At 39.4% G+C, this 13,981-nt stretch overlaps 1 protein-coding gene across 1 annotated transcript in view; it reads left to right on the top strand.

Annotated features, from left to right (window-relative positions):
• Positions 1 to 13,981, top strand: part of nphp4 (nephronophthisis 4) — a 161,089-nt gene that overhangs the window by 132,617 nt on the left and 14,491 nt on the right. The window contains exons 19-22 of the mRNA XM_053317118.1: positions 757 to 947; positions 2,397 to 2,620; positions 9,107 to 9,296; positions 9,948 to 10,031. Of these exons, the coding sequence (XP_053173093.1) occupies positions 757 to 947; positions 2,397 to 2,620; positions 9,107 to 9,296; positions 9,948 to 10,031 (689 nt within the window). The remainder of the gene's footprint in view (positions 1 to 756; positions 948 to 2,396; positions 2,621 to 9,106; positions 9,297 to 9,947; positions 10,032 to 13,981) is intronic.

The raw sequence follows: 13,981 nt of genomic DNA, 5'->3' as shown, positions 1-13,981 counted from the left end.
TTTACACTCTGTCATCCAGCCCCAAGCTAGCTAATATCGCTGAAGAACTTAAAATATAAAGCTGTTTTACATAAGCCTCATACGTCTTTTGTTCTGTCATCATCTGTTTTTCTCACCATCTCTCTCCTCCTCAATTCACTGACATACCACTCATTTTATCTCTCCTTGCTGCACTGCTCATTTTTGTCTGTTTTGTGGCCAATTTATTTTCCCGCTCCCTGCAACGTGTATTGCATCACATGGGCTACAAACCAAGGTTTTAAATAACAAAAATATGATTTGGGCATCCTTGAGTTTAAACTATATCAATGCCTGAGTGTTGTTGAAAGTGCAGGATTAGGAAAATGCTCTTGTTAAAACCTTTAAAGAACATGGATAATTTGTATGATCCAGTCCCATTAAGGATGGGTTATTTGGTGGCTGATAGATGAATCAGGTTATTTTAATCAAATATTGTACTGCTTGCAGAGAACTCATAGCCATGGAGGTGAAAGATTACAATTTAGGAGGAGAGAGAGAGGTAGTTTTTGTAGCAGTCGGGCTTTGGCCCAGTTGTAGTTGTGCCAGTTGTTTGACTGGACCATTGTCTGTGTCCAAGCTGTTGTTTCTTGTGCTCCAACACTACTTTAATCTGTCGGCGCCTCTCTCGCTTGGACATTTGGAGGGTTTTTAGAACATATGGTCAAAATGGCAGAGATTAGATTCCATTCTGTTCAGTAAATATAATCAGGATTGCTGTCTGTTTCTCCTTCACAGCGAGAAATGCAGCGCAAGCACAGAGGCTGCACAGAGACGAGGCGTACATGCCGCTGTTGAGACGGGGGATCAAAGCTGACACCATCACGCCCGCGGAGCACGTCCTAAACGAGCCTGACGGTGGGCGCCGCAAGCTCAACCGCATGGCTGCCGTGCACCAGCGTGAGGGCAAGGAATCGCCTAAGGTCACGGTGAGGTCAAACTCTTGAGCCAATGGGGAGCCAAGAATAGATGCCTGTCTCTAAAGCAGAGCTGCAATAGTCCTTCCCTGTGTGTCTTCTTCACTTAAATCCCAAATGGACAACAGAGGCAGAGAAACAGCTTTCATTCTGCCAGTGAAACATGTCATGAGGGAGCCTTGGAAAGGCGCAGAGCATCTCCCAGACAGCCTGCCCGTGTTACAATCCTCGTGGCGATGTGCCCTTCAACCCTCTGTGTTTTAGTGCCTGTAAAAGAAGGTGTTAATTGTTCTTCTACCTTAAGGCACATCTTGTACTTTCACCCATGGGTGCACATGCTAAATGTAATTTTGGCTGTGGTGCATGTCTCCCTCAGACATTTTACACATTACATTTCCTCTGGTACGACCTGTGTTTTTGTGGTTTCACCCCCCTCCCCCTCCCCAAACAGCCGGTACTATGTGGAATATAACTGAGTCCTGCTGACATAGGAAGAAGATTTTTAGAGTTGTTTTGCAATTCAATTTGGATTTGACTTTTCTTCTTCAACTTAATTTGGACAGGTTTATCCTCAGCAAATCTTCATATACATTTTTTTCTGAGACATTTAGCTTCACTAGCCTGATTTTGAAGCTCAATTTGAGTTGTTTAATCTATTTTCAAATGTACCTAAAGACCGTAATCTCTGGCATCATGCTGTTTATTTTGCTCATTATAATATTAAAATGGTTTGAGTCCAACACACCACATCACACTATGCTCATGGATTCTAATTTATTTGAACTATAGTTACATCTATCATGCAATACAGATTTACTGATTAATGGATCATTCATTTTATTTTGTCTGCACTGTAAGTTTATCTTAAAATGAATTCTTACCCACCATTTCTATTGTACCGTCTGGTTTTTGAACAAAGTTGTAAAAACGAACCAAGAGAAAAACCTATAAATAATATTGCAACAAATACCTATTCTCAGTGTTCCCCGGGTAATGGTAAGTGGGTGTATATAATACTTTTCACAAGCTACTGAAAAACATAAATCTCTTAAAGGTTTTGTAAAGGTCATATCATGTTCACAACACTTGACCATGAGGGAAAGTGTGTAACATTAAGCTTGCAGAATGTTCATTCCTGCTATACCATACCAACATACATCATTAGAAAGTAGCCATGAAGAATGTGTTCTTAGCTTCCGTGAAAGTCACTGAAATGTCAATGAGAAAAATCCATTATGTTTTTTTTTTTAACTAACTATTTTTTCGGTCATTATTTCTATCAGTTATGATGACATTCTACTTACTAAAGTAAGTATGAAGTATTTTAATTAGCCAATAGTGTAGTCAGATTATCTAAACTGCATTATTCTGAGGTGAAGCAGAGTGTGAAGGCATTTGGGATGCACAGCACATTATGATATTGCATTGCCTGGTGTGAACATCTTTTTTTTGGGGTGTTAGGATCGGACTAAGGAAGCCCGGTTGGCTAGAGATCTTCAGCCGATCAATCCATGTGAAGAACACAACAAGACAGAGGCCATCGCCAACATGCTGAGCCAGGCCATCACCACCCAGCACCTGCTCTACACAAGCCTGGGGTCTGCTGAGTACATGGAGTTTGTCCTCAAAAACCCCTTTAATGTACCCCAGACCATCACCATCTACAGTGATGATTCCGAGCTCAGGTAAGACAGTGTGCTCTGCAACCAGTTTGCCAAAAGCGATGAGTTGAGAGTGAACCGGTGCTCTTAACACTTTGATTTTCCACTGACAGAGAGGAGATCTATGGAAAACTATTGTGTCATCTTTAAAATTAGGTGGATTCTACAAGTTTTTAGGTGTGCCCCCCAGCCTAACACATCGACTGTGAGCATATGCTTCTGTGCCGTATGTGTTTTGGCGTTTCCATTATGAGTATGTAACAAGTCATGCCCCTCTGTAAAAAAAAAAAAGTATTCACACATTCTGAATGTGTTTCCAAAGGTGACGGTGTACTGTACCTCTGAGCACGGTTCTTCAAACCTATTTTCATCACGCTTTAGAAGAGGACACTGTATCCTCACACTTAACCCTCCCCAAAATGAGATGCATCCGATCCAGAACTTTAATCTATGGAGTGACTTAGCCCTCCCTTTATCCCTCACAACATTTTCACCTCTAGCCTCTGTATCAAGGACTGCATGCAACACCTTGTGAATACAGTAGCTCCAGAAAAAGACCAAGCAATAGAGGGCAGTAAAGTAACATTACACTGACTTTGGTCAATTATTAACATAAGAGGAAGAAGAAGGAAAAAAAGATACCTTGACATCAAACGCAACATCAAAAAAACCTTGACATCAATGTTTATGCATTGTTTGTAGTCCATTGTTGGCTTTTATGTTACTGTACATAACCATTCATGAATGGGGTCTCATTCTGTTGTGGAGCTAATTCATTATACCTCAGTTTCTCCAATGCAATTCCACTGCAAACCAAGGCCACATGTGAAACAAATACTAAACTTAGTTCCATGAAACTTCGAGTCGAACTCTCAGTGCAACCAGTCATGATGCAAGAGCTAATGTGTCTTAGCACAATTAGTCTATCCTCTGTAGGAGGCTGTAGCGCTACATTCATCATTTCAGAAGATTTAGAGCAAATCAACAGTCCAATGACTTTCTTTTTAGGTACTGAAGTGTATACAAATACTAAATGTAATCTTTCATATTAATATTATTAAATTATCACACCCATTATATCTGTCCTGGTCCACTCAGCTCTTTTTAAACAGTTAAACATTGGAGGTCTTTTCAGCATTCAGCAGGCTCAGTTACACGGTGATATAAAACAATCCAGTCTGCTTAAAACAAACCAGTGACAGGGTTATAAAACATTACAGACTTTAATGGAGTTGTTCTCTGGTGTTTGTACATGAGAAGACCTGCTGATTTGAATGAGCGTGGGGTGGCTGTGGCTCACGAGGTAGAGCGGTCGTCCACCAATTTGAAGATTGACGGTTCGATTCCTGGCTCCTCCAGTCCACATGTTGATGTGTCCTTGGGCAGGATACTTAACCCCAAATTGCTTCCACGCCAACGGTGTATAAATGTGTATGAATGGTTAGTTTCCCCCTGAGCAGGTTGGCACCCTGTGTGGTAGCCCCGGCCATCGGTGTATGAATGTGTGAATGAGACATATAATGTAGAAGTGCTTTGAGTGGTCATAATGACTAGAAATGCGCTATTTAAGTACAGTCAATTTACAGTCCATAATTGGTTGGATTTTGGACTTTTTTGTTCAGATTTGGGTCATGGATTGTGCCTATAACAATACCATCCTGTTAGGAAAATAAGGTGTTATATGATTATAATTTCCAGGTGTTCATTTTTCTTTTGCATTCTTTTGTTCAAAATATGTAATCACATAAGTAAGATTTATATATCCATTTTACATATATATCATTTATAATTCTTATGGTTCTCGAAGTACAATAGAAACAGAAACAGTTTTAAACAGCATGTTTTATTATGGAGCTCCTCTCATACAGTGATGCTTTACATAAATCATCATAAAATCCCATCATCCAAAAAATTGTTTTACAATATTAAAAGTATGAACGACCAACACTAGAAAGTCACGATGAAGTGAGGCCATGAAGATGTTTGTTTGTGTTTTGTTGTGGGAGTCTGATTCACTGCCTGCTCACTGTTTTGATATGATGCGTGCATGCCTGTTTATTTATTTATTTCTTTTCCTGTTTTGACATGTCCTGTTTGTATGTCGTGGGTGCATTATTTAGTCTTCGAATTTTCTAATTAATGCCGAGACAGCTTCTTTTTTTGTGTACGACTGTGTGCATGGCTTACACATTTAAATTTTCTTCACAGTTGTGAAGACGTTTGTGTTTTTATTTATGAATAAACACGATCAATTATTATTTTTCCTGTACAAATAACAACCACATCTAAACTAATTTTGCATGTGGGTTTTCATGAATAAATAAGATATATTCTGACTTTTTCATGACTGTTAGCATCCAGCTAGAACTATGTTTATACATTTCACTCTATTTTTCACATGCATAATGTAGGCTTACAAACAAAGAACATTCTAGCTCCTTCAGCCCAAAGTCACTTGTCCTTGACACAGATGTAGACATTATACTGGTGAGATACTAAATACCTCTGTTAATCTACACATAGCAGCCATTATGGTTGATGTTTTCTGGATGACCCGTTCTCGGTATCCATGGCTGGTGTTTGTTTCCTTCACTTAGTGTCGTTGTTAATCCCCTCACACTGAGTCTTTGGTTATGAATTCTGCTCATGCCTGAGCTTCGGATTAACATATATCACATTGATCAACAAAGGCTTCAGTGCACCATGGATGAATCATTATGGCATTAGCCCGGCCACCGGGCGTACCAGGTCTAATTGAGAGTCATCAATCCCTGCATCTGTCGTCTTCCCTGCTTAGCGCCCTGCTTGATTATTTATTTATTTTCAGATCAGACACTTTACGCCAATCCGTCTGCCGCCTCTTCTGAGAGTTAGAAATGTACGGCACCAGTCAAAAGTTTGGACACTCTTTGCCATTCACTTAAATGAGAAAGTCTTTCCAAACTTTTGACTGGTACTGTATAAGTCTGCATTTGTTGTGTTTCAAGAGTCAAAATTAGGTCAGTCAGACTGAGACAGACTACTAAGCACAGGACCAGCGAAAAACAATATCAAACTACTCTGAATAATCCATACAGCATACAGTAAAATATTGTAATGGTACTAATACTACTGCATGTTTACTATGGTATTTTATATTAGATGAGAGGTTCTGCTATATATGTTGTTGTTATGCATGTGACTGTGGTCTCCACAGGAAGACACTTGATGGAATATATCAGGGTTTGATATCTTACTGTGATTTTAAACTGACTAATATTTGGGAGGCTTTTCCCGGGAAACCTTGGATCTCTCAGTATTTAGTTATTACATTAGTACAGCCTTGTGAACATGATGCTTGACTTGTTGAATGCTACTCTCCCCTCTGGTTTGAGAATAAAGGCACTTGTTGACTGGCCTTCATAGCTTTCTTTTACACATTTCATATTCTGCCTTGTTCAAATTAATGAATATTTTACCACAAAACTGAACTGTAAGCTGGTATTTTAAGATGACAAGTAGTTTGTAGAAACATCTGAGGCTGAAAAGTACAGCTTAAGGACAATAGTATTTACCCATGACAATGACACAATAGCAACATGGAGATGATTGTTTCAGTAACAATGGTATTCTGCAGTACACCAACACATAGCCACACAATGAGACAATGGGCATTTGCTAAAAATCCTGCGTTAATTCAGGAATCTTTCCAGGGAAAAACAAATACTGTAGATTTTGGAAATTAATTTGAGAATTGCAGCGAAATCCCAGAATCCTACCATTGTCTATCTACATTATGCCATTGGTACATGTGTGTCTGTTGCTGTGCTATGTTGTTGAATTCACAACTTATTTTTATTTTTTTTATTTTTTTTTACACCAACCATCTGCCAAGTCCTTGCGGGGCCAGACAACATGTACACAACAACTCAACTTGCCCAAGTACCTCTGTTATTCAGGACTAGATGAAGGATAGCTTGGTCAGTGCACAGAAGCTACCCTGCTGTTACTTTCTTATCAATATTTCAACCAATATTTACCATGGAGCTTTTTTTAGAACACAAACAAGGTCTTGGGTACAGCTCTTCATTCAACAGAAACAAACAGAAAAAAGTCTGACCCTCAACCTAAAAATCCAGCATCAAGCTTTGAAGGGAGAGTACTTAGAGAGAGGCTATGGTAGCTGTAGCTTTGATGTTTGCAGTGGTTTAGACCCCAGAGGCTCCTCATGACGTGGAGCTCAGGTTTGCTACCTGTTGCCATTCATTTTGCATGGTTACCTTTTACACTTGGCAAGAAGAAAGAGGAGAGACTGCACAGCTCCTCTTCTGCTGTCCTGCAACATTTCTCATTATTTCTCCCTCTCATTATCTGTCTTATCCTGTACATGTCTGTGCTTTCTCAACTCTGCATTCATTCACTTTGCTTTCTCGATATCTTTTAATCACCATCTTTATTTTGTTCCTTCACTCTGTTTCTTCTATTTATCTCAGTCTGTACTCTTCACCTCCTGCCTTGTCCTATTTTCTTTCTTTAAAAATGAATCAACCCTTGGTTTTTCATGGAGGCTCAGTTGGAACACAAAGCCACAGGCAAAGTGTTTTATTCCAAATGCACAGGTGGGGATCTCCAAATAAGTTCCATGGAATTGACTGTTGCATCTCAGAGCAGGCGAGGTGGGGCCCTACCCTCCTTTTGAAAGATATTTCCCTCTTCATGCCTATGGGTTGGAACCTTTGAAGTTTAAAGTAGCACTCTCCTTTATGCATTTATGTGTGAAATTTTTTGCATTCAAAGGAAGAGGAGAGAGTAGAGACGAGACCTCCTTCTGTTGGAATGTGTTATCTGCTCCTGTTCCGTTCTCCCTGGAAATCCATTTGTTGGTGATTGGCAGCGGGCTTTCTTTGACCTCTATGCACCTTTATGAAAGCCACCGACTGCAATTAAAATGAAATGACTGCCTTTTGTTTAGTGACTGCTTAACCATGAAATTTAGTTCACTTTGATTTTGAGCCATACAGTTAAGTTTACAGGACTAAAGCTTGAACATAGCACAACAACGTATTGCGATAATGCTTTTATGCAAAAAAAAAAAAATCTGATAAAGGAATAGTTCAACATTGTGGGAAATAAGCATCTTTGCTTTCTTTCCAGTAAAAAGATGAGAAGATAACCATCAATCTGATGTCATTATCTCATGTTATTAAGTATGGATGTGAAATCAGGATATGGTTACTTAAAAATACGTTTTGTAAGTCGCCCATTTCATTTCAATTACATGTTGTCATCATATCAGTGGTTTCATGTGAACAGAAGTAGAATATTAGCAAACTAAGTTGTTGGCAAACAAGGAATCATTTGGTAAGACTATTATACTAAATTTGCTACACCCTCTTTCCATATAATAGCCAATACTGACACCAGTTCAGTACATTCTTGTAAATGTACAAGATAAATGGCAACACTTAGCATCTGTGTTGCACTCGTCTGTAGCTCTGACATTTCATAATACCTTCCCTTTGCTACGAGGGAAATTATGATAATGTATAGTATATGTTATGCCTTTTATTATTGTACAGCTCACAGTACAGAAGTGGTGATAAAGTTGGAGAGATAAATACAAGTACTGAGTAATACATTGTTTGAATTTGAATGTGAAAGGAGCACTCACTGAAATGAAGGTCAGTTAGTAGGCCTACTACTCACACCGTAAAAACAGTTGTATAATGTCTTCTGTGGCTCTCGGGGAGTATTGGAAGTATGGGAAGTGTAATGTCTTGTGGTCTTGGAGCTTTAAGCTTAAAGTGAGGATGTCTCTGTTGCATCAATTTTGACTATTCTTTTTTTTCCTTTTTCTTCTTTATTATTATGTCTGGAAAGTCCCCCAAGTTTAAGAAAGCACAACACAAAACCATTGAAATACCCCTTAAAACAACTACAGGGCACATTTGCACAAACTTCAGTGTGAATGTTCATGGTCACAGAAGGTTGAATCCTAACGTTTTTGGTAAACCAATAACTTATAATCTAACACCATGATCAGGCCAAAAATGTTTTCTTGTACAAAAAAAGAGAAAACAATCCAATGAGCACATTCCCCTGATGATGAACCATTTCCATATTGGACTTACTATGAGCTTTTTCCTAGGGCCACCCCCAAGACAAAATAATTACTTTTCACACAATCTATTATCCTGGTTATCAAGACATTTGGTGAACAGATAGATACATGCTCTCAAGATGGTAATCCTTTTGATTTGAGTGACGTCATGGCCTTTTTTTGTACCATTATCCCCATGATATTTACATACATCTTTTTGATGCTAAACAAATTGCTGTTAAGGCTTGAAAAGTGTGTTGTTTGTTCTGTTCAACACCATCTTAGCATAGGGTACAATGAACACTGCAGTTTGGGTTTAGACTTTTATTCCTGATAGAGTAACAGGTCCAGCTCTGATCCTTGTTGAACCCCTAAAAGATATATTAGAGCTTGCTTTAATCTTCTTCTTGTCCTTTAATCTTTCTATCCAGTGTCATCACTAACACAGAGGAGTGGCGTTACTTCAAAGCACTAACCAAAACTCCTACCTCGCTGGAGGAGAACATGTTTCACTTGGACGAGAGTGCCCCAGGTCCCAGGGTTTACCTCCGGCCTAAGGAGAGCATCCACATTCCCCTGAAATACCAGAGCTTCCTCTGCGACCACAGCATGGCCCTTCAGGTACAGAAAAGACCAGAGGTTGATGCTGATGCAACGGTTTGCAACGATCAACTTAATTGCTATAAACACCATGTTTTAGGAATGATAATTATTGCAGGAAGAAGTATGTTTGACAAGCTGGATTGTACTTTAGCATTTTAATGGTATACTCGAGCCCTTGAAAAGTTTAGGTTTGATTTTACCACAAGATCAAAGTAACTCTCTCTTTCTAGCTTGTGCTATCACATTATGATTTCACAAGTCTACTCATTGATTACAGTTAAGGAAAATGTTTTAAAATTGATTTGCCCTGATGGCAGAAGACTTATTTTTGGTGTGAGAATGCCATGATGCTGAGAGAAGCTGAATTTCATAGATATAAATGTCATAAAACTTGAAGGATTATTAACCATAGCTTATCTATTCTAAGGGCAGGTTACACACATTTGAAAGTAATTCATGATTGACTGTTGATTTGATTCCATAAGGACTGTCATTTACATAGGCAACTCTCTTATATCCTGCATGGCTGAATTACACCCCCTTTGGTTCTCTTCTACAGTTTTTCTCCCTCTGATGTGCGGATGAAATATTTCCTTTGCAGTCATTTTGGTGGGTTTTGATAGATGATCCATTTTGATAAAGAAAATTTGCCTTATCAAATCCTCACAGGGACCGAGCTTCCTACCTTCGGGCAAAGGTTCTCAAATGGCCAAGAAGAATCTATCCAATATTGTTGCTGCCAAAACAATCAAGGTACAGAGTGTGCTACTTGTGCTTCATGCAATATTTTCTATATTGTCAACCGTGTTTATCTCCAGCTGAAGTGTTGTGCTTCCCAATCCCTGATTTGTTTGTCTCCAGGCTGGAATTATAGTAAGCTATGGATTTGAGGTGCAACGTGGATGTACAGTATGTTTTTCTGCCACGATAAGAGCTTTAACATAGTCCATTTTAAACATGTTTTCGCATCTTAGGTTTTATAAATTGGATTTAGAAGAGTAGAGTAACATAAAACCACCTAAAGTCAGTGTATAGTAGGAAGTCTTTGATTTGGAGTGAAGTTGGGTTAACCTTCTCCTACATCCATAAGTCTAACAGCATCTAGTGTACACACAGTCTCCCAAACAGCACTCTGCAGAGTGGCAGTACGCCGCCTCCTTCCTCCCCTCTTCTCCCACACAGTCATAGCTGAGACACAAAGAACACTTTGAAGTGTCAACTATTTAAAAAGTTAACGCTAGCCAGACAAGATTGTCAAGCAAAATTATATGCTGGAAATCACTTTTATCTTACTGAACATTGTTTATCTTCCCCAACTGGCAAATGTCAGGCTGGAGAGTTAACTATCTCCAATTGGAGGACAGCTTGACACGTCTGGCTAATTTATTTTAAATGAACCATGCACGTACAGTATTACTCTGAAGTTGTTTCCCCATTTTAAGCACTTATTCAGTCGTCTATAATATGTAAGAAGTTTAGAGGAGGGAGGAACAATGTGAATGTGCTTATTGCGATGTACTTCAGATAAGACGATGTGCTCTATATCTTTGTGTGATGTAATGAGCTCTGCAGCGGCTGTACGCTACAGCTGTCACCAAAATTAACTTCTGTTACTCATGAATCCATTCAGAGATTTTGTGCCTCTCTCTACAAACGTGAACTTGAATCTAAGCTTACAGTATTGGCACATGGCTTTAATGAGTACAGTACCCTGAAGCTCTCCCATTGCACAGTATGATGAAATATTTGCCAGTCTGCCAAGCGTGTGTGTGTGTGTGTCTGTGTCTGTGTGTCTGTGTTTCTGCCTAACGTATGTGTGTTTTTGTGTGTCAGTGTCAGCACTGCTGCTCTGAGCAAAAATCCTGTCAAAAGGTCAAATAGGTCAGGTCTGGATCAAATCTGTGTCCCGCTAAAACTGACAAGCCCCAACAGCAGAGCTGTCAGGATGCCAGCTTTGGCACCGCTGTCAGTCAACACACATCACCAGAGCCAGATATGGGCCCCTCCTGCAGGTCAGCATGGGCCCACAAATCTGACGCGTCAATGATTTGGACAGCTGCTATTTGGCAGGGATCAACTTCTGTGAGTTTGTGAATCAATGACCAAAATGTGGAAAGTTAACTTCACAGTGCAGTTCATTACTCATGGCTGAGTTCTTGCTCATATGCAGTATGTTCATCTATCATGTAGTAGTAATGAAGGGACCTTCATTACTAGGAACTATTTTGTAATGAAGCACTGCATATTTTGCAATTTGTCTATTTGTGTCAGAAATAATTGATGGGTTGGAATCTACTTTATAGAGATTTTCCAATTTATCATTAATAATGCACTGCAGTTCGTAGTATGTGGATACCTAAATAAAGCATGTGGATGTCCGAATATATTATTAACTATTATCTCATTCAAAAACCACAAGCATGCCACAATAAAGTGTACTGTGAGGCAGGCTCTCTGCAGGACAGGTCAAGTTTTTTCCAAACCAAACTAAGACATTTTTGTAACAAGTTTTGACTTGGCTATAGAGTTCCATAACCTTTGTTTTTAACATTAGACCATTGAAATTAAGTGTGAGCAATTACTCCCAGAAATCCTGCAGAGATTTCATTGTGGGACTGCCTTAAGTTCTCACAGAGTTGGAGGACAGACTGTGACATTGGAACTTATCATACCTGTGATAACAGTATTTTGGGTTCACAATGGTTGTTGTCCTTACATGTCATTTATGTTGATGAAATTAACACTTGTCATCTCGACAGCGGTGATTTGAACAACCATGATCTACAGTACAATGTAATCTGATCACTTTCAGCTACTGTCACTTGAATGTGGTGAGGTTAAAACTATCAAGTTTGTGGCATTTGAAGAATAAAGACCATGTTCTTCCTAAATGGGAAATGTGATGCTAACCTATTAGAATATGAAAATCTTTTTAATGTAACATTGCTTCTTTGGGCTGAGATTGACATAAGAGGAAAGCTAGTTCATCCTCTGAGGACTATAAAAGTGCTCAATAAATTATATGAAAATCTGTCCTTTTGATTTTTTGTACAAGTGGAGATTCTGGCCATGGCTATGGGAAGTCCATACTACATTCTAAGTAAAACATAAGGGATCCTCCAGTAGGGACAGGAATATTCTCTGCAGATTTCATGTGGCTCACTCCATGAAATTTCTAGATAACTCTTGGCTTAAGATTGGAGATTTTGACTTAATGGCTTTGAAAGAAAGGTCAGGGGTCACCAAAATCATGAAACTCATCCTCTAGAGAACATGAATATCCACAAATTACATGACTATCTGTCCAGTAGTTGTTGGGATATCTGTTCCAAATGTGAGCCAAAACGTTGAATGACTTAAATGACATTAAAATCTTTAGACTTACTTGTGTCTGCCTCTGAATAGTTTTGACTTGAATATTACTAAATTGTGTAATCCAGCAGCATACTTGTGAACTCTGAAGTGACGTTTTTTATTCAGTGTAATCTATATTTCCTCAACTTCACTTTAGTTATATATACAGTAAGGTTATCAAGCCAGCAAATACTAGTGTTAGATGTTGTAGACCATGGTAGTACGTGAGAGGGTTACCAATGCCAGTGTGTTTGCATAAGTTGATGTATGTGTATATACAAGTTATCATAACCATATGTAATTAGTGCATACCATATATACGAGCACATTTGTGTTGATTTGCACAGATCCTGGGGGCTATTTTAATGCAGCAAACTTCAAAGCACATTGAGCAGGTCTGTGGGGGTTTCAGTAGTCGGATTAAAGCCAACTTTTATATTCTGGTGTACGGTGTGCTCCATCATCATCATGCTCTCTGGTGAATATTTGAAATAAAACTTCTCAAAGGCTGCTTTTTAAAAGCTGTGCATGTTGTTTAGAAGTGAACTGTCTGAGGAGGAAAACATGTCAATTTCAGTTCTGTATTTCACTAAAGAGAGTCAAGGAACTAGAGTGAAGGTATTTCTAATGACACAGGACAAGTATTGTTTGAAGGTCACTCACACAAAGGCACACACACACAAGCACACAGAATAAAGCAGGGAAGAAAGTACAGATGAATTAAGTAAGTTGGTGCTGTTTCCAGAAAGTAACTCAGCAAGATAAGATAAAATAAGATACGATTCCCCTGAGGAGAATTTGCATGTTATTGCATGTTACAGCAGTATAAGAAGTAGGGAACAGATATAGAGACATTTAAAATAGTAAACACAGCAAGATAAGATCATTAAGTAAATGACATTCAAAGCTTATGTACATTGTATATATATTATAATATTCAGGCAATAGACATGACATGACTTGAGCATCTGGAAACATCACAGATTAGAAGACTGAAGGCCATCCATCCATCCATCCATCCATCCATCCATCCATCCATCCATCTTCTTCCGCTTATTCGGGGTCAGGTCGCGGGGGCAGCAGCCTAAGCAGGGAAGCCCAGACTTCCCTCTCCCCAGCCACTTCGTCCAGCTCTTCCAGGGGGACCCCGAGGCGTTCCCAGGCCAGCCGAGAGACATAGTCTCTCCAGCGTGTCCTGGGTCTTCCCCGGGGTCTCCTACCGGTGGGACGTGCCCTGAACACCTCACCAGGGAGGCGTCCGGGAGGCATCCTGATTAGATGCCCGAACCACCTCATCTGGCTCCTCTCGACGTGGAGGAGCAGCGGGTCTACTCCGAGCTCCCTCCGGA

Source organism: Scomber japonicus, chromosome 4 (assembly GCF_027409825.1).
Source record: "Scomber japonicus isolate fScoJap1 chromosome 4, fScoJap1.pri, whole genome shotgun sequence".
Lineage (NCBI taxonomy): Eukaryota > Metazoa > Chordata > Actinopteri > Scombriformes > Scombridae > Scomber > Scomber japonicus.
The sequence above is the reverse complement of the archived record's forward strand: the minus strand, read 5'-3'. Positions and strand labels throughout refer to the sequence as shown.